This window comes from Oncorhynchus masou, chromosome 18 (genome assembly GCF_036934945.1).
Source record: "Oncorhynchus masou masou isolate Uvic2021 chromosome 18, UVic_Omas_1.1, whole genome shotgun sequence".
NCBI lineage: Eukaryota > Metazoa > Chordata > Actinopteri > Salmoniformes > Salmonidae > Oncorhynchus > Oncorhynchus masou.
The window spans coordinates 72,574,876-72,596,421 of NC_088229.1; the positions used below are offsets into that span (position 1 = coordinate 72,574,876).

At 47.2% G+C, this 21,546-nt stretch overlaps 1 protein-coding gene across 3 annotated transcripts in view; it reads left to right on the forward strand.

Moving 5' to 3' along the window:
• Nucleotides 1-21,546, forward strand: part of pde10a (phosphodiesterase 10A) — a 160,486-nt gene extending 138,940 nt beyond the window's left edge. The window contains exons 17-23 of one of the 3 annotated variants that reach the window (XR_010450238.1): nt 155-310; nt 2,119-2,291; nt 2,428-2,539; nt 6,113-6,193; nt 6,345-6,433; nt 9,116-12,073; nt 12,107-21,546. Coding sequence is in view for 1 of the 3 variants with exons in the window: in XM_064924428.1 (XP_064780500.1) it covers nt 155-310; nt 2,119-2,291; nt 2,428-2,539; nt 6,113-6,193; nt 6,345-6,433; nt 9,116-9,338 (834 nt within the window). In the remaining 2 variants the exon portion in view is untranslated. Of the gene's footprint in view, nt 1-154; nt 311-2,118; nt 2,292-2,427; nt 2,540-6,112; nt 6,194-6,344; nt 6,434-9,115 lie in introns of all 3 variants that reach the window. The other 2 variants (XR_010450237.1, XM_064924428.1) reach the window with 2 other exon arrangements.

Sequence of the window (21,546 nt, forward strand, 5' to 3'; positions counted from 1 at the left end):
CTCTCCCCCATCTCCTCTCTCTCCCCCATCCCCTCTCTCTCCCCCATCCCCTCTCTCTCTCCCCATTCCCATCCCCCTGCTCTCTCCCCATCCACTCTCTCTCCCCATCCTCTCTCTCTCCCCCATCTCTCCTCTCTCTCTCCCCCATCAACAGAAGAAGGGTCTGCTGATAGCCTGTCTATGTCATGATCTGGACCATCGAGGATACAGTAACACCTACCTGCAGAAGTTTGACCATCCTCTAGCTGCCCTGTACAGCACGTCTACAATGGAACAGCACCACTTCTCCCAGACTGTATCCATCCTGCAGGTAGGCCTACCACACACACACACACACACACACACACACACACACACACACACACACACACACACACACACACACACACACACCCTGTTATCACACGCTTACTCAGCTGCCTTCTAAATGTTCCCCCGGGAGGTTCTTAACTCTTCAGACATTTCCCCCTAACAGTTGCTCTGTTATTAACCGGTGTCCCCTCCCAGAAGTGTCAGGGTGGGGTCAATTCTAATTGAAGATATTTAATTAAGAAAGCAATTTGAATTTAAAACTTCAAAAGTGGATTTATTTTTATTTTTAATAAGTAGCTTTTACTTTATTGAGATGAGATGTCATTGAAAATAGATGGCCTTTTTCAATTATTGAATTGCAATTTCAATTTACTTCCTGAATTGACAGCCTTCAATTTCAAATTGACCACAAAAACTTGCAAAGTATCCAAACTACCCACGTTCCAGGACCGACTGCACTCCCAGGATAGCCAGGATGTACCCTCTGGCTATCCCACCTAAGCTGTACTCCCAGGATGTACCCTCTGGCTATCCCACCTAAGCTGTACTCCCAGGATGTACCCTCTGGCTATCCCACCTAAGCTGGTACTCCCAGGATGTACCCTCTGGCTATCCCACCTAAGCTGTACTCCCAGGATGTACCCTCTGGTTATCCCACCTAAGCTGGTACTCCCTGGATGTACCCTCTAGCTATCCCACCTAAGCTATACTCGCAGGATGTACCCTCTGGCTATCCCACCTAAGCTGGTACTCCCAGGATGTACCCTCTGGCGATCCCACCTAAGCTATACTCGCAGGATGTACCCTCTGGCTATCCCACCTAAGCTATACTCGCAGGATGTACCCTCTGGCTATCCCACCTAAGCTATACTCGCAGGATGTACCCTCTGGCTATCCCACCTAAGCTATACTCGCAGGATGTACCCTCTGGCTATCCCACCTAAGCTATACTCGCAGGATGTACCCTCTGGCTATCCCACCTAAGCTGTACTCCCAGGATGTACCCTCTGGCTATCCCACCTAAGCTATACTCGCAGGATGTACCCTCTGGCTATCCCACCTAAGCTATACTCGCAGGATGTACCCTCTGGCTATCCCACCTAAGCTATACTCGCAGGATGTACCCTCTGGCTATCCCACCTAAGCTGTACTCCCAGGATGTACCCTCTGGCTATCCCACCTAAGCTATACTCGCAGGATGTACCCTCTGGCTATCCCACCTAAGCTGTACTCCCAGGATGTACCCTCTGGCTATCCCACCTAAGCTATACTCGCAGGATGTACCCTCTGGCTATCCCACCTAAGCTATACTCGCAGGATGTACCCTCTGGCTATCCCACCTAAGCTATACTCATAGGATGTACCCTCTGGCTATCCCACCTAAGCTGTACTCCCAGGATGTACCCTCTGGCTATCCCACCTAAGCTATACTCGCAGGATGTACCCTCTGGCTATCCCACCTAAGCTGTGCTCCCAGGATGTACCCTCTGGCTATCCCACCTAAGCTATACTCGCAGGATGTACCCTCTGGCTATCCCACCTAAGCTATACTCGCAGGATGTACCCTCTGGCTATCCCACCTAAGCTGTACTCCCAGGATGTACCCTCTGGCTATCCCACCTAAGCTATACTCGCAGGATGTACCCTCTGGCTATCCCACCTAAGCTATACTCGCAGGATGTACCCTCAGGCTATCCCACCTAAGCTATACTCGCAGGATGTACCCTCAGGCTATCCCACCGAAGCTGAGCGGAACTCCTCGTAAGCGGAGCGTTTGCTTTTTATTGATGTCTTTGTTTCCCATAGCTGGAAGGGCACAATGTTTTCTCCAACCTGACTTCCAGTGAGTACGAGCAGGTGTTAGAGATCATCCGCAAGGCCATCATCGCTACAGACCTGGCGCTCTACTTCGGCAACCGCAAACAGCTAGCTGAGCTACTGACCACGGAGGCACTGGACCTAGACAACCACCAACACAGGTCAGAGGTCAGGGGTCGTACACATACACACTTTAGACAAGGCACAGACACACACAAACACTGGACATCTTCTCTGATACATCTGGAAATAGATCATTAAAAAAATATATATATATATTTACTTTTCTTTCCCCAGGGACCGTGTGATTGGTCTGATGATGACAGCATGTGACCTGTGTTCCGTTACCAAGCTGTGGCCAATCACACGACTCACGGCTAATGACATCTACGCTGAGTTCTGGGCCGAGGTGCGGTGGTATAATTCACTACGACATCTCTATTCTTGTAACGTGGTGGACTAGTGGTAAGAGTGTAGGGACGGCAGCATAGCCTAGTGGTTAGAGTGTAGGGACGGCAGGTAGCCTAGTGATTAGAGTGTAGGGACGGCAGGTAGCCTAGTGGTAAGAGTGTAGGGACGGCAGGTAGCCTAGTGTTAAGAGTGTAGGGACGGCAGGTAGCCTAGTGGTTAGAGTGTAGGGACGGCAGGTAGACTAGTGGTTAGAGTGTAGGGACGGCAGGTAGCCTAGTGGTTAGAGTGTAGGGACGGCAGGTAGCCTAGTGGTTAGAGTGTAGGGGCGGTAGGTAGCCTAGTGGTTAGAGTGTAGGGACGGCAGGTAGCCTGGTGGTTAGAGTGTAGGGACGGCAGGTAGCCTAGTGGTTAGAGTGTAGGGACGGCAGGTAGCCTAGTGGTTAGAGTGTAGGGACGGCAGGTAGACTAGTGGTTAGAGTGTAGGGACGGCAGGTAGCCTAGTGGTTAGAGTGTAGGGACGGCAGGTAGCCTAGTGGTTAGAGTGTAGGGGCGGCAGGTAGCCTAGCGGTTAGAGTGTAGGGGCGGCAGGTAACCTAGTTGGTTAGAGTGTAGGGGCGGTAGGTAGCCTTGTGTTAAGAGTGTAGGGGCGGTAGGTAGCCTAGTGGTTAGAGTGTAGGGACGGCAGGTAGCCTAGTGGTTAGAGTGTAGGGGCGGCAGGTAGCCTAGCGGTTAGAGTGTAGGGGCGGCAGGTAACCTAGTTGGTTAGAGTGTAGGGGCGGTAGGTAGCCTTGTGTTAAGAGTGTAGGGGCGGTAGGTAGCCTAGTGGTTAGAGTGTAGGGACGGCAGGTAGCCTAGTGGTTAGAGTGTAGGGACGGCAGGTAGCCTAGTGGTTAGAGTGTAGGGACGGCAGGTAACCTAGCGGTTAGAGTGTAGGGACGGCAGGTAACCTAGTTGGTTAGAGTGTAGGGGCGGTAGGTAGCCTTGTGTTAAGAGTGTAGGGGCGGTAGGTAGCCTAGTGGTTAGAGTGTAGGGATGGCAGGTAGCCTAGTGGTTAGAGTGTAGGGACGGCAGGTAACCTAGTGGTTAGAGTGTAGGGGCGGCAGGTAGCCTAGTGGTTAGAGTGTCGTTCTGCCCCTGAACAGGCAGTTAACCCACTGTTCCTAGACCGTCATTGAAAATAAGAATTTGTTCTTAACTGACTTGCCAAGTTAAATAAAAGGTTAAACAATATATATTTAAAAAAATTGCTGTAAGGAGCTCTTTCGTCACATGAGTGGTTCATAGTGCTCATCAATAAGAACTTTTTAGTGGTAAAAGAGTTCTACTTAGAACCTTTTAGTGGTGAAAGAGTTCTACTTAGAACCTTTTAGTGGAGAAAGAGTTCTACTTAGAACCTTTTAGTGGTGAAAGAGTTCTACTTAGAACCTTTTCATGGTGAAAGAGTTCCACGTAGAAGATTTTAGTGGTGAAAGGGTTCTACTTAGAACCTTTTAGTGGTGAAAGAGTTCTACTTAGAACCTTTTAGTGGTGAAAGAGTTCTACTTAGATCATTTTAGTGGTGAAAGAGTTCTACTTAGAACCTTTTAGTGGTGAAAGAGTTCTACTTAGATCATTTTAGTGGTGAAAGAGTTCTACTTAGAACCTTTTAGTGGTGAAAGAGTTCTACTTAGATCATTTTAGTGGTGAAAGAGTTCTACTTAGATCATTTTAGTGGTGAAAGAGTTCTACTTAGATCATTTTAGTGGTGAAAGAGTTCTACTTAGAACCTTTTAGTGGTGAAAGAGTTCTACTTAGATCATTTTAGTGGTGAAAGAGTTCTACTTAGATCATTTTAGTGGTGAAAGAGTTCTACTTAGATCATTTTAGTGGTGAAAGAGTTCTACTTGAAACTAGAAAAATAGTTATTTTCAGCCGAAGAACCCTTTTAGGTTCTAGAGATCAGCTTTTTCTCTCAGAGTGTACTACTGCTTTATGGAGTTAATCAATTCCTTCATTCTATATGATTCTGAATAAATTGATCATAGTACTCAAAAGATCATCAGGTGTCCCTTTATTTTGTCCTTTAATCTCAATAACCTCCTCCATTCTCCCTCATCTCTTTCTTCCATCATCCTCCTGTAACTTCTCTCCTCCTTTATCTCCTCTCCTTTCTCTCATCCTCTCCTCCTTTCCTCCTCCCTTCTTTATCTTCTCTTCTCCTCTCTCTCCCTCCTTTATCTCCTCTCCTCCTCTCCCTCTCCTCCTCCCTTCTTTATCTCCTCCCTTCTTTATCTCCTCCCCTCCTCCCCTCCTCCCTTCTTTATCTCCTCCCCTCCTCCCTTCTTTATTTTCTCCCCTCCTCCCTTCTTTATTTCCTCCCCTCCTCCCTTCTTTATCTCCTCCCTTCCTCCCTTCTTTATCTCCTCCCTTCTTTATCTCCTCCCTTCTTTATCTCCTCCCTTCTTTATCTCCTCCCCTCCTCCCTTCTTTATTTTCTCCCCTCCTCCCTTCTTTATCTCCTCCCTTCCTCCCTTCTTTATCTCCTCCCTTCTTTATCTCCTCCCTTCTTTATCTCCTCCCTTCTTTATCTCCTCCCCTCCTCCCTTCTTTATTTTCTCCCCTCCTCCCTTCTTTATTTCCTCCCCTACTCCCTTCTTTATCTCCTCCCCTCCTCCCTTCTTTATCTCCCCCCTTCTTTATCTCCTCCCCTCCTCCCTTCTTTATTTCCTCCCCTCCTCCCTTCTTTATCTCCTCCCCTCCTCCCTTCTTTATCTCTTCCCCTCCTCCCTTCTTTATCACCTCCCCTCCTCCCTTCTTTATCTCCTCCCCTCCTCCCTTCTTTATTTTCTCCCCTCCTCCCTTCTTTATTTCCTCCCCTCCTCCCTTCTTTATCTCCTCCCCTCCTCCCTTCTTTATCTCCTCCCCTCCTCCCTTCTTTATCTCCTCCCTTCTTTATCTCCTCCCCTCCTCCCTTCTTTATCTCCCCCTTCTTTATCTCCTCCCCTCCTCCCTTCTTTATTTCCTCCCCTCCTCCCTTCTTTATCTCCTCCCCTCCTCCCTTCTTTCTCTCCTCCCCTCCTCCCTTCTTTATCTCCCCCTTCTTTATCTCCTCCCCTCCTCCCTTCTTTATTTCCTCCCCTCCTCCCTTCTTTATCTCCTCCCCTCCTCCCTTCTTTATCTCCTCCCCTCCTCCCTTCTTTAACCCCTCCCTTCTTTATCTCCTCCCCTCCTCCCTTCTTTATCTCCTCCCTTCTTTATCTCCTCCCCCCTCCTCCCTTCTTTATCTCCCCCTTCTTTATCTCCTCCCCTCCTCCCTTCTTTATTTCCTCCCCTCCTCCATTCTTTATCTCCTCCCCTCCTCCATTCTTTCTCTCCTCCCCTCCTCCATTCTTTCTCTCCTCCCCTCCTCCCTTCTTTATTTCCTCCCCTCCTCCCTTCTTTATCTCCTCCCCTCCTCCCTTCTTTCTCTCCTCCCCTACTCCCTTCTTTATCTCCTCCCCTCCTCCATTCTTTATCTCCTCCTCTTCCTCCTCTCCTCCTCCTCTACCTCTTCCTCCTCTCCTCCTCCTCTTCCTCCTCTCCTCCTCTACAGGGGGATGAGATGAAGAAGATAGGTATACAGCCCATCCCTATGATGGACAGAGATAAGAAGGAAGAGGTTCCTCAGGGGCAGGTAAGAACTACACACACACACACACACACACACACACACACACACACTAAGAAGAACATTACCTGGGCTGTGTCTCATTCTGGCTCGATGTTCCCTCCCCTCTGCCCTTGTTCCCACACCTTGACTGGATTCTCCTTGTCTGTTTCTGTAGGTGGGGTTCTACAATGCTGTTGCACTCCCATGTTATACCACCTTATCTGAGCTCTTCCCCCCTTCCAGCCCTCTTCTACAAGCCTGCAAGTGAGTTAGATACTGTACACCGTATATTATATAGACTACACACACCGTATATTATATAGACTACCCACACAGTATATTATATAGACTACCCACACAGTATATTATATAGACTACCCACACAGTATATTATATAGACTACCCACACAGTATATTACATAGACTACCCACACAGTATATTATATAGACTACACACACAGTATATTATATAGACTACCCACACAGTATATTATATAGACTACCCACACAGTATATTATATAGACTACACACACAGTATATTATATAGACTACCCACACAGTATATTATATAGACTACCCACACAGTATATTATAGAGACTACACACACAGTATATTATATAGACTACCCACACAGTATATTATATAGACTACCCACACAGTATATTATATAGACTACCCACACTATATTATATAGACTACCCACACAGTATATTATATAGACTACCCTCACAGTATATTATAGAGACTACCCACACTGTATATTATATAGACTACCCACACAGTATATTATATAGACTACCCACACAGTATATTATATAGACTACCCACACAGTATATTATAGAGACTACCCACACAGTATATTATATAGACTACCCACACTGTATATTATATAGACTACCCACACAGTATATTATATAGACTACACACACAGTATATTATATAGACTACACACACTGTATATTATATAGACTACCCACACCATATACAGTTGAAGTCGGAAGTTTACACACACTTAGATATTTCTTGTTAACAAACTATAGTTTTGGCAAGTCGGTTAGGACATCTACTTTGTGCATGACACAAGTTATTTTTCCAACAATTGTTTACAGACAGATTATTTCACTTATAATTCACTGTATCGCAATTCCAGTGGGTCAGAAGTTTACATACATTAAGTTGACTGTGCCTTTAAACAGCTTGGAAAATGCCAGAAAATTATGTCAGGGCTTAGAAGCTTCTGATAGGCTAATTGACATCATTTGATTCAATTGGAGGTGTACCTGTGGATGTATTTCAAGGCCTACCTTTTAACTCAGTGCCTCTTTAACTCAGTGCCGTCACACCGCTCAGGAAGGAGACGTGTTCTGTCTCCTAGAGATGAACATATTTTGGTGCGAAAAGTGCAATCAATCCCAGAACAGCAGCAAAGGACCTTGTGAAGATGCTGGAGAAAACAGGTACAAAAGTATCTATATCCACAGTAAAACAAGTCCTATATTGACATAACCTGAAAGGCCGCTCAGCAAGGAAGAAGCCACTGCTCCAAAACCGCCATAAAAAAAACCAGGCTGCGGTTTGCAACGGCACATGGGGACAAAGATCGTACTTTTGGAGAAATGTCCTCTGGTCTGATGAAACAAATAGAACTGTTTGGCCATAATGACCATCATTATGTTTGGAGGAAAAAGGGGGAGGCTTGCAAGCCGAAGAACACCATCCCAACAGTGAAACATGGGGGTGGCAGCATCATGTTGTGGGGGTGCTTTGCTGCAGGAGGGACTGGTGCACTTCACAAAATAGAAGTGAGAAGAGGTAATAGAAGAGGTAGGAAAATTATGTGGATATATTGAAGCAACATCTCAAGACATCAGTCAGGAAGTTAAAGCTTGGTCTCAAATATGTCTTCCAAATGGACAATGACCTCAAGCATACTTCCAAAGTTGTGTCAAAATAGCTTAAGGACAACAAAGTCAAGGTATTGGAGTGGCCATCACAAAGCCCTGACCTCAATCCTATGGAAAATCTGTGGACAGAACTGAAAAAGCATGTGCGAGCAAGTAGTCCTACAAACCTGACTCAGTTACACCAGCTCTGTCAGGAGCAATGGGCCAAAATTCACCCAACTTATTGTGGGAAGCTTGTGAAAGGCTACCTGAAACGTTTGACCCAAGTTAAACAATTTAAAGGCAATGCTACCAAATACCAATTGAGTGTATGTAAACTTCTGACCCACTGGGAATGTGATGAAAGAAATCAAAGCTGAAATAAATTATTCTCTACCATTATTCTGATATTTCACATTCTTAAAATAAAGTGGTGATCCTTTACCAGGATTAAATTTCAGGAATTGTGAAAAATGTATATAAATGTAAATGTATTTGGCTAAGGTGTATGTAAACCTTGACTATGACTACAAATGTATACACACACACACACACACACACACACACACACACACACACACACACACACACACACACACACACACACACACACACACACACACAAAAAACACTCAGGGAGATACACACACACACAAACAGATACACACACAGATATACACACACACACACACACAAATATATATATTAACACACACAGATACACAAGCGCAGATAAACACACACACACACACACACACACAAGCAGATACACACACACATACACACACACACAGATAGACACAATCTACTTCCCTTTACATTGTAGTCATTAAACAGATGCTTTGATCTAGAGTGCCATACAGCATTCAGATAGCTGGGTTAGACAACCACATATCACAGTCACATTTAGTCCATTCATCTTCAGATAGCTGGGTTAGACAACCACATATCACAGTCACATTTAGTCCATTCATCTTCAGATAGCTAAGGACAATCAAGCAACAGCAAAGTCAGAACTAATAGTAAAAAGTATTTTGGTATTCTGATTGTGTTTCCACAGGGAGAACCTTGGTCAGTGGGAGAAGATCGTAAATGGAGAGGAGGAGGACAGTGGAGTGAGAGGAGTGTGGGCTCCGTCAGAGCCTGTTGACCCCAGGGCAGAGCCTGTTGACCCCAGGGCAGAGCCTGTTGACCCCAGGGCAAAGCCTGTTGAACCCGGGGTAGAGCCCAGCACTGAGGCACCATCGAACCAGGACTCAGGCCCTGTGAAGGTGGACAACTGACTGGCAGTGAAGCCGCGGCTCGCCCTCACTACTTCACATGTCAATACGCCCTCAACACATCCCCTGCCATTAACAGGCACTACTTCCTGTCTGAACTGTTAGAGAGCCTCACTTCATGCTGAAACAGGAAGGAGGGGGACACATGCATAGGGACGAGGGCAGGTGATTGGTGGATTTCACAAACAAGGGGATTCTTTTCAGGACCACACAGTTACCTCATTGGGTGAAGGAGGTGAGGAGTTATAACCCTGACAGTGTTCATTGCTCCGTAGACACACAGATGGCCAGCTGGTGGACAGTGGGGTCTGGTTCATTAGGCACGAATGGAAGCGAACCGGCCGAAACAGGGAGGAACTACCTGGACTTGTCCTTGAGGTGGGGACTCACCTGATCAACTCCACTGCTTGGGAACCAATTCATACCTATCCAAATGGATCCGTATGTCTGTGGTGTTGTTGTTTTTTTTTGTCTGTTTTAGTTGGTTTGTTTTTTTAATAGATTTAAATTGTGGCTGGTTTGTTTTATGTTCCGGTCTTGTGATTTGCAGAGGCCTTAGTCTTTACACTCTAATCCTTTAACAAGGTCAGGAGGTGTGAAATCTTGACTGTTTTTTTTGTTTTGTTTGTCGCTTCAGACTTTATGAATGTGTCTGAAATGGCACCCTAATCCACTACATAGTGCACTACTTTTGACCGGAGCAAAATGGGCCCTGTTCAAAAGTAGTGCACTGTATTGGTACTGTTTGTTTGCCTGCAGTGGTAGACCGACTAACTTATCGCAAGCAGAACTACATGGGAGGAGGTGGTTGGCTCTCAAAGAGAGACAGAAAAAATGTTTATTAGCATGTCGCAATGAATGTTCTAGAATGTTTTCTGGCACTTTGAGCAACAAAGTGTTTTTGAAGTACTTGAATGAAGACATATCGAAGAAGAAAAAAAAAACATACAGCCCTAGTCTATTCTATTCAGAAACAGCGTCTTGTGTAAAGCACAGACAGACAAAGTTAGTGTGACCAACGGGGCTGAGTTAGATCATGTCAACATTTAGCAAGTCGTGTCACACGAGGGTCACAATGTTCTATGCAGAAATAGCACCCAACACCCAGGCAGACCTGAGTTCAAACATTTTTTTAAATCATTTCAAATACTTCATCTGGGCTTGATTGAGCTTGCCTGGCACAATAAAACAATTAGAAGAGTTGCAAGTGGAAATCCTGCCCATCTGGCAATATATGCAGGCTAAAGCAATTGCTAAAAGTATTTGAAAGATTTCCAATAGTGTTTAAACCTACCAGGTCTGCATCTCGCCACCCCGCTACTTGCCACAATCAGTCTTTTAGGTTCTAGAACCCAGAGCTTTAGGCAATCAGTCTTTTAGGTTCTAGAACCCAGAATATTGGGCAATCAGTCTTTTAGGTTCTAGAACCCATAACCTTGGGCAATCAGTCTTTTCGGTTCTAGAACCCAGAGCTTTAGGCAATCAGTCCTTTAGGTTCTAGAATCCATAACCTTGGGCAATCAGTCTTTTAGGTTCTAGAACCCAGAACTTTAGGCAATCAGTCTTTTAGGTTCTAGAACCCAAAATCTTGGGCAATCAATCTTTTAGGTTCTAGAACCCAGAATCTTGGGCAATCAATCTTTTAGGTTCTAGAACCCAGAACCTTGGGCAATAAGTCTGTTTTTGAGCTCTAGTTGTAGACTGGTCTCAGATCTGTTTGTGCTGTCTTACCAACTAGAACAGCTCCCGAGTCAAGTCCAATGATACATTGATTCTCTGTACTGCGTTCATAGCACACCAAGTCACAGGACAGACGCGCACATTGCTACAGCGTTGATTTAAAATGAATAGATATTGATTGATAGCGAGAACATTATGTCAAGACAGCAGGCATAAGGAATACGCTATAGGGTTCCCCGGTTTTCCAGATATCTTGGTTGAAAGACTCTTGGAATAACGAAGGAATAAGGAGCAAATCAAGGAATCCGTCAACCAGGATTTCTAGAAAACCGGGGAATTTGGGAAAGTTACCACGATTACTACATTTTCATTTATCATTTGAAAACATTGATTTTGTGAGTAATACTATATACCTCAATTAATGTAATATCGACAGTAAATAATCTTTGATATTTTTCTCACCATTTCTAGTTGTATTCATAAAACGTTTGAGGGATATGTATGATAATCGGCCCGTAGCATTGTCACTTGCTTGTTCTATCCAAACGGTCTCCTTGCTCCCTGTGCGCCTCTGCCACATGTGCTGGAGCATGTCCATGTCACATAAACAACAAAAGCCGGTGAGTGCATTGCTGAAGTTGTTTTCTTGCTTGAGACGTAAAGGCCTGCTCTCTCAGTGATTACATTTTGTGCTGAAAATCGGCCCGTAGCATCCAAACGGTGCCGTCCCTTCCTCTCCACTGTCTCACCGTTTCAGTTGGTGGCACAGGCACTTGCTCAGTGCGCACTGTTCTGGCTTTTTTTGCAGTTAAGCCTCGGGGGTATAGGTTCAGGATGAGGCTTAGTACTCGGGGGTGTAGGTTCAGGGTGAGGCTTAGTCCTCGGGGGTGTAGGTTCAGGATGAGGCTTAGTCCTCGAGGGTGTAGGTTCAGGATGAGGCTTAGTCCTCGAGGGTGTAGGTTCAGGGTGAGGCTTAGTCCTCGAGGGTGTAGGTTCAGGGTGAGGCTTAGTCCTCGGGGGTGTAGGTTCAGGATGAGGCTTAGTCCTCGAGGGTGTAGGTTCAGGGTGAGGCTTAGTCCTCGGGGGTGTAGGTTCAGGATGAGGCTTAGTCCTCGGGGGTGTAGGTTCAGGATGAGTCTTAGTCCTCGGGGGTGTAGGTTCAGGATGAGTCTTAGTCCTCGAGGGTGTAGGTTCAGGATGAGGCTTAGTCCTCGAGGGTGTAGGTTCAGGATGAGTCTTAGTCCTCGAGGGTGTAGGTTCAGGATGAGTCTTAGTCCTCGAGGGTGTAGGTTCAGGATGAGGCTTAGTCCTCGAGGGTGTAGGTTCAGGATGAGTCTTAGTCCTCGTGGGTGTAGGTTCAGGATGAGTCTTAGTCCTCGTGGGTGTAGGTTCAGGGTGAGGCTTAGTCCTCGGGGGTGTAGGTTCAGGATGAGGCTTAGTCCTCGAGGGTGTAGTGGTCCCATGGTGTTTATGTTTGCCTACTATTGTTTGTACAGATGAACGTGGCACCTTCAGGCATTTGGAAATTGCTCCCAAGGATGAACCAGACTTGTGGAGGTCTACAATTTATTTTCTGAGGTCTTGGCTGATTTCTTTAGATTTTCCCATAATGTCAAGCAAAGAGGCACTGAGTTTGAAGGTAGGCCTTTAAATACATTGTAACGGTTTTCTTTAGGTGAAAGAAAGTCGGACCAAAATGCGGTGTGGCTATTGAGATTCATGTTTAATAAAAAAAAACTAAACACAAACACTACAAAACAAGAACCGAAAACCGAAACAGCCTAAACTGGTGCAAAGTAACACAGACAGAAACAAGGACAATCACCCATGACACACTCAAAGAATATGGCTGCCTAAATATGGTTCCCAATCAGAGACAACGATAAACACCTGCCTCTGATTGAGAACCACTTCAGACAGCCATAGACTTTGCTAGCAAACCCCACTAAGCCACAATCCAAATACCTAAGAAAAACCCCAAGACAAAACACACCACATACAAAAACCCATGTCACACCCTGGCCTGACCAAATAGATAAAGAAAACACAAAATACTAAGACCAGGGTGTGTCATACATCCACAGGTACACCTCCAATTGACTCGAATGATATCAATTAGCCTAAAGCCATGACATCATTATCTGGCATTTTCCAAGCTGTTTAAAGGCACAGTCAACTTAGTGTATGAAAACTTCTGACCCACTGGAATTGTAATAGAGTGAATTATAAGTGAAATAATCTGTCTGTAAACAATTGTTGGAAAAATGACTTGTGTCATGCACAAAGTAGATGTCCTAACCGACTTGCCAAAACTATAGTTTGTTAACAAGAAATTTGTTAACCTACCTAAGTGTATGTAAACTTCCGACTTCAACTGTATTTGTGAAATTAGATTTGGTACTGTTTAGGTTAAGTTTTGAGGCAATTATCGGTGTGATTATCAACTGGGCCCGGCACCTTCCACTGAAGTAGCGGAGCAGGTGCTACTGTAGGGAGAAGGAAGGGAGTAGGTCCTACTGTAAGGAGAAGGAGGGGAGCAGGCCCTACTGTAGGGAGAAGGAGGGAGCAGGTCCTACTGTAGGGAGAAGGAGGGGAGCAGGCCCTACTGTAGGGAGAGGGTGGGGAGCAGGCCCTACTGTAGGGAGAGGGAAGGGAGCAGACCCTACTGTCGGGAGAAGGAGGGGAGCAGGTCCTACTGTAGGGAGAAGGAGCGGAGCAGGCCCTACTGTAGGGAGAGGGAGGGGAGCAGGCCCTACTATAGGGAGAAGGAGGGGAGCAGGCCCTGCTGTTGGGAGAAGGAAGGGAGCAGGTCCTACTGTAGGGAGAAGGAGGGGAGCAGGCCCTACTGTTGGGAGAAGGAGGGGAGCAGACCCTACTGTCAGTAGAAGGAGGGGAGCAGGCCCTACTGTCGGGAGAAGGAAGGGAGCAGGCCCTACTGTAGGGAGAAGGAGGGAGCAGGCCCTACTGTAGGGAGAAGGAGGGGAACAGGTCCTACTGTAGGGAGATGGAGTGGAGCAGGCCCTACTGTAGGGAGAAGGAGGGGAGCAGGTCCTACTGTAGGGAGAAGGAGGGAGCAGGCCCTACTGTAGGGAGAAGGAGGGGAGCAGGTCATACTGTAGGGAGAAGGAGGGGAGCAGGCTCTAATGTAGGGAGTAGGAGGGGAGCAGAACCTACTATAGGGAGAAGGAGGGGAGCAGGCCCTACTGTCGGGAGAAGGAGGGGAGCAGGCTCTAATGTAGGGAGTAGGAGGGGAGCAGAACCTACTATAGGGAGAAGGAGGGGAGCAGGTCCTACTGTAGGGAGAAGGAGGGGAGCAGGCCCTACTGTAGGGAGAAAAAGGGAGCAGAGCAGGTCCTACTGTAGGGAGAAGGAGCGGTGCAGGTCCTACTGTAGGGAGAAGGAGGATGCAGGTCCTACTGTAGGGAGAAGGAGGGAGAGGGTCCTACTGTAGGGAGAAGGAGGGAGCAGGTCCTACTGTAGGGAGAAGGAGGGAGCAGGTCCTACTGTAGGGAGAAGGAGGGAGCAGGTCCTACTGTAGGGAGAAGGAAGGGAGCAGACCCTACTGTAGGGAGAAGGAGGGAGCAGGTCCTACTGTAGGGAGAAGGAAGGGAGCAGGCCCTACTGTAGGGAGAGGGTGGGGAGCAGGCCCTACTGTAGGGAGAAGGAGGGAGCAGGCCCTACTGTAGGGAGAAGGAGAGGAGCAGGCCCTACTGTAGGGAGAGGGTGGGGAGCAGGCCCTACTGTAGGGAGAAGGAAGGGAGTAGGTCCTACTGTAAGGAGAAGGAGGGGAGCAGGCCCTACTGTAGGGAGAAGGAGGGAGCAGGTCCTACTGTAGGGAGAAGGAGGGGAGCAGGCCCTACTGTAGGGAGAGGGTGGGGAGCAGGCCCTACTGTAGGGAGAGGGAAGGGAGCAGGCCCTACTGTAGGGAGAAGGAAGGGAGCAGGTCCTACTGTAGGGAGAAGGAGCGGAGCAGGCCCTACTGTAGGGAGAGGGAGGGGAGCAGGCCCTACTGTCGGGAGAAGGAGGGGAGCAGACCCTACTGTCGGTAGAAGGAGGGGAGCAGGTCCTACTGTAGGGAGAAGGAAGGGAGCAGGTCCTACTGTAGGGAGAAGGAGGGGAGCAGACCCTACTGTCGGTAGAAGGAGGGGAGCAGGCCCTGCTGTCGGGAGAAGGAAGGGAGCAGGTCCTACTGTAGGGAGAAGGACGGGAGCAGGTCCTACTGTAGGGAGAAGGAGCGGAGCAGGTCCTACTGTAGGGAGAAGGAGGGAGCAGGCCCTACTGTAGGGAGAAGGAGGGGAGCAGGTCATACTGTAGGGAGAAGGAGGGGAGCAGGCTCTAATGTAGGGAGTAGGAGGGGAGCAGAACCTACTATAGGGAGAAGGAGGGGAGCAGGCCCTACTGTCGGGAGAAGGAGGGGAGCAGGCCCTACTGTCAGGAGAAGGAGGGGAGCAGGCCCTGCTGTCGGGAGAAGGAGGGGAGCAGGCCCTACTGTAGGGAGAAAAAGGGAGCAGAGCAGGTCCTACTGTAGGGAGAAGGAGCGGTGCAGGTCCTACTGTAGGGAGAAGGAGGATGCAGGTCCTACTGTAGGGAGAAGGAGGGAGAGGGTCCTACTGTAGGGAGAAGGAGGGAGCAGGTCCTACTGTAGGGAGAAGGAGGGAGCAGGTCCTACTGTAGGGAGAAGGAGGGAGCAGGTCCTACTGTAGGGAGAAGGAAGGGAGCAGACCCTACTGTAGGGAGAAGGAGGGAGCAGGCCCTACTGTAGGGAGAAGGAGGGAGCAGGTCCTACTGTAGGTAGGAGTGAGCAGGTCCTACTGTAGGGAGAAGGAAGGGAGCAGGTCCTACTATAGGGAGAAGGAGGGAGCAGGCCCTACTGTAGGGAGAAGGAGGGAGCAGGCCCTACTGGAGGGAGAAGGAAGGGAGCAGGTCCTACTGTAGGGAGAAGGAGTGAGCAGGTCCTACTGTAGGGAGAAGTAAGGGAGCAAGTCCTACTGTAGGGAGAAGGAGTGAGCAGGTCCTACTGTAGGGAGAAGTAAGGGAGCAAGTCCTACTGTAGGGAGAAGGAGGGAGCAGGTCCTACTGTAAGGAGAAGGAAGGGAGCAGGTCCTACTGTAGGGAGAAGGAGTGAGCAGGTCCTACTGTAGGGAGAAGTAAGGGAACAAGTCCTACTGTAGGGAGAAGGAGGGAGCAGGTCCTACTGTAAGGATAAGGAGGGAGCAGGTCCTACTGTAGGGAGAAGGAGGGGAGCAGGTCCTACTGTAGGGAGAAGGAGGGAGCAGGCCCTACTGTAGGGAGAAGAGGGGAGCAGGTCCTACTGTAAGGATAAGGAGGGAGCAGGTCCTACTATAGGGAGAAGGAGGGGAGCAGGTCCTACTGTAGGGAGAAGGAGGGGAGCAGGCCCTGCTGTCGGGAGAAGGAGGGGAGCAGGCCCTACTGTAGGGAGAAAAAGGGAGCAGAGCAGGTCCTACTGTAGGGAGAAGGAGCGGTGCAGGTCCTACTGTAGGGAGAAGGAGGATGCAGGTCCTACTGTAGGGAGAAGGAGGGAGAGGGTCCTACTGTAGGGAGAAGGAGGGAGCAGGTCCTACTGTAGGGAGAAGGAGGGAGCAGGTCCTACTGTAGGGAGAAGGAGGGAGCAGGTCCTACTGTAGGGAGAAGGAAGGGAGCAGACCCTACTGTAGGGAGAAGGAGGGAGCAGGCCCTACTGTAGGGAGAAGGAGGGAACAGGTCCTACTGTAGGTAGGAGTGAGCAGGTCCTACTGTAGGGAGAAGGAAGGGAGCAGGTCCTACTATAGGGAGAAGGAGGGAGCAGGCCCTACTGTAGGGAGAAGGAGGGAGCAGGCCCTACTGGAGGGAGAAGGAAGGGAGCAGGTCCTACTGTAGGGAGAAGGAGTGAGCAGGTCCTACTGTAGGGAGAAGTAAGGGAGCAAGTCCTACTGTAGGGAGAAGGAGTGAGCAGGTCCTACTGTAGGGAGAAGTAAGGGAGCAAGTCCTACTGTAGGGAGAAGGAGGGAGCAGGTCCTACTGTAAGGAGAAGGAAGGGAGCAGGTCCTACTGTAGGGAGAAGGAGTGAGCAGGTCCTACTGTAGGGAGAAGTAAGGGAACAAGTCCTACTGTAGGGAGAAGGAGGGAGCAGGTCCTACTGTAAGGATAAGGAGGGAGCAGGTCCTACTGTAGGGAGAAGGAGGGGAGCAGGTCCTACTGTAGGGAGAAGGAGGGAGCAGGCCCTACTGTAGGGAGAAGAGGGGAGCAGGTCCTACTGTAAGGATAAGGAGGGAGCAGGTCCTACTATAGGGAGAAGGAGGGGAGCAGGTCCTACTGTAGGGAGAAGGAGGGAGCAGGCCCAACTGTAGGGAGAAGGGGGGAGCAAGTCCTACTGTAGGGAGAAGGAGGGGAGCAGGTCCTACTGTAGGGAGAAAGAGCACAGCAGGCCCTACTGTAGGGAGAAGGGGTGGTAGTGTGGGGGTGGTGGGAGTAGAGGGGCCCCCACAAATGTGGATGAATCACTAAATAAACTGCAGTTTGTGCTAAACACGGCTGCTAGAATCTTGACTAGAACCAACATATTTGATCATATTACTCCAGTGCTAGCCTCTCTACACTGGCTTCCTGTTAAGGTTTGGGCTGATTTCAAAGCTTTACTGCTAACCTACAAAGCATTACATCTTTCTGATTTTATCCTGCCGTACATACCTACCCGTACGCTACGGTCACAACCATGCTGTTTATCTGACAGGTACTGGACCCCAACCCTGCTGTTTTTCTGGCAGGTACTGGACCTCAACCCTGCTGTTTTTCTGACAGGTACTGGACCCCAACCCTGCTGTTTATCTGACAGGTACTGGACCCCAACCCTGCTGTTTATCTGACAGGTACTGGACCCCCAACCCTGCTGTTTATCTGACTGGTATTAGACCACAACCATGGTGGTTATCTTGACAGGTACTGGACCTCAACCCTGCTGTTTATCTGACAGGTACTGGACCCCAACCCTACAGTTAATCTGACAGGTACTGGACCCCAACCCTGGTGGTTATCTGACAGGTACTGGACCCCAACCCTGGTGGTTATCTGACTGGTACTGGACCCGAACCCTGCTGTTTATCTGATTTTATCCATATACAGTATTAGGTGTGTAATGATCAAATCAATCACATTTTATTCATCACATGCTTGATAAACAACAGATGTGGACTAACAGTGAAATGCTTACTGACGGGCCCTTCCCAATAACGCAGAGAGAAACCACATAGAAATAGAATAGAAAAGCAACAAAAACGTAATAATACAAGTAACAATGGATACACAATGAGTAACGATAACATGGCTACCAGTCAATGTGCAGGGGTAGGAGGTAATATCATGGCTATATACAAGGGGTACCAGTCAATGTGCAGGGGTAGGAGGTAATATCATGGCTATATACAAGGGGTACCAGTCAATGTGCAGGGGTAGGAGGTAATAACATGGCAACATACAAGGGGTACCAGTACTGAGTTAATGTACAGGGGTAGGAGGTAATAACATGGCTATATACAAGGGGTACCAGTACTGAGTTGATGTACAGGGGTAGGAGGTAATAACATGGCTACATACAAGGGGTACCAGTACTGAGTTAATTTGCAGGGGTAGGAGGTAATATCATGGCTATATACAAGGGGTACCAGTCAATGTGCAGGGGTAGGAGGTAATAACATGGCTATATACAAGGGGTACCAGTACTGAGTTGAGGGTGATATTGTAGTAGCAGAGAGAACAGTCTATGACTAGGGCGATAATGCAGTAGCAGAGAGAACAGTCTATGACTAGGGCGATAATGTAGTAGCAGAGAGAACAGTCTATGACGTGGGCGATAATGTAGTAGCAGAGAGAACAGTCTATGACTAGGGTGATAATGTAGTAGCAGAGAGAACAGTCTATGACTTGGGCGATAATGCAGTAGCAGAGAGTACAGTCTATGGCTAGGGTGATAATGTAGTAGCAGAGAGAACAGTCTATGACTAGGGCGATAATGTAGTAGCCGAGAGAACAGTCTATGACTAGGGCGATAATGTAGTAGCAGAGAGAACAGTCTATGACTAGGGCGATAATGCAGTAGCAGAGAGAACAGTCTATGACTTGGGCGATAATGCAGTAGCAGAGAGAACAATCTATGACTAGGGTGATAATGTAGTAGCAGAGAGAACAGTCTATGACTAGGGCGATAATGCAGTAGCAGAGAGAACAGTCTATGACTAGGGTGATAATGTAGTAGCAGAGAGAACAGTCTATGACTAGGGTGATAATGCAGTAGCAGAGAGAACAGTCTATGACTAGGGCGATAATGCAGTAGCAGAGAGAACAGTCTATGACTAGGGTGATAATGTAGTAGCAGAGAGAACAGTCTATGACTAGGGTGATAATGCAGTAGCAGAGAGAACAGTCTATGACTAGGGTGATAATGCAGTAGCAGAGAGAACAATCTATGACTAGGGTGATAATGTAGTAGCAGAGAGAACAGTCTATGACTAGGGCGATAATGCAGTAGCAGAGAGAACAGTCTATGACTAGGGTGATAATGTAGTAGCAGAGAGAACAGTCTATGACTAGGGTGATAATGTAGTAGCAGAGAGAACAGTCTATGACTAGGGTGATAATGTAGTAGCAGAGAGAACAGTCTATGACTAGGGTGATAATGCAGTAGCAGAGAGAACAGTCTATGACTAGGGTGATAATGTAGTAGCAGAGAGAACAGTCTATGACTAGGGTGATAATGTAGTAGCAGAGAGAACAGTCTATGACTAGGGTGATAATGCAGTAGCAGAGAGAACAGTCTATGACTAGGGTGATAATGTAGTAGCAGAGAGAACAGTCTATGACTAGGGTGATAATGTAGTAGCAGAGAGAACAGTCTATGACTAGGGTGATAATGCAGTAGCAGAGAGAACAGTCTATGACTAGGGTGATAATGTAGTAGCAGAGAGAACAGTCTATGACTAGGGCGATAATGCAGTAGCAGAGAGAACAGTCTATGACTAGGGTGATAAAGTAGTAGCAGAGAGAACAGTCTATGACTAGGGTGATAATGTAGTAGCAGAGAGAACAGTCTATGACTAGGGTGATAATGTAGTAGCAGAGAGAACAGTCTATGACTAGGGTGATAATGTAGTAGCAGAGAGAACAGTCTATGACTAGGGTGATAATGCAGTAGCAGAGAGAACAGTCTATGACTAGGGTGATAATGTAGTAGCAGAGAGAACAGTCTATGACTTGGGCGATAATGCAGTAGCAGAGAGAACAATCTATGACGTGGGTGATAATGTAGTAGCAGAGAGAACAGTCTATGGCTAGAGCGATATTGTAGTAGCAGAGAGAACAGTCTATGACGTGGGTGATAATGTAGTAGCAGAGAGAACAGTCTATGGCTAGAGCGATAATGCATACATGCTGGAATTCAATTAGGACACAGAACGCTGTATGCTTTATATGGTGCTAACTTACAATGGCAGTCATGCACTTTCTGACCGTGTGTGTGTGTGTGTGTGTGTGTGTGTGTGTGTGTGTGTGTGTGTGTGTGTGTGTGTGTGTGTGTGTGTGTGTGTGTGTGTGTGAATGTGTGTGTGTGTGTGTGTGTGCAAGTGAATGTGTGTGTGTGTGTGTGCGCAAGTGAATGTGTGTGTGTTTGAGCTTTTGACTGCCCTCCCCCCTCTCCCTTCTCCCTTCACTTCCTCCCTCCACCCCCCACTTGAATGTCAGGGAGGCCTCACTGCACTGCCCCTCTTCACTGCCCAGCACCAGTCATCTATTCCTGTCCGTCTCCCAAATTACACCCTATCCTATATAAAGTGCTAACATTTTCACCAGGGTCCATAGGAGCCGAATCTGGTTAAAGGTAGTGAACTATATAGGGTTTAGGGTACCATTTAGGATGCATACTATTTCTGCACTATGTTTAGCTTTTTTACAATCATTATTATTATCAATGATTATTATATTATTAATGCTATTATTATGACTATTGTTATTTTCTGAAATTGGAGTTTAAATTGACTTATATTTTTTTATACAAAGAAAAAAAAAGATGTTGGCCGTTTTGTTTTTGTACAAAGTGAACATGAAGAGAAACAGAATGGTTTAGACATGTTTTAATAATTGTTATAAGAATGGTCTAATACATGTTATATGAATGTCTAAGACATCTTATAATGACTTTTATACGAATGGTCTCGATATGATGTAACTGTTATAAGAATGTTCTCAACGTGTTATAAGAATGGTCTAATACATGTTATAGCTGTTATATGAATGGTATCAAGAAATGTTATAATAACTGTCTTAAGAATGGTCTTGGACGTGTTAAACTATTATAATAACTGTCTAGACATGGTATAACTGAGGAGTGACTCAACTGTAAATGTAAGAGAGCAGGAATGAGGATGAGTTTTATAAAAAAAAATATCTTGAAAACACTCAATATCCTTTCCTGTGTGAGCTTTCATGACTGTTTCACAGTGCTTCAAAACTGTATGTCTGTTTTAGCTACTAAAAACCTAGAATG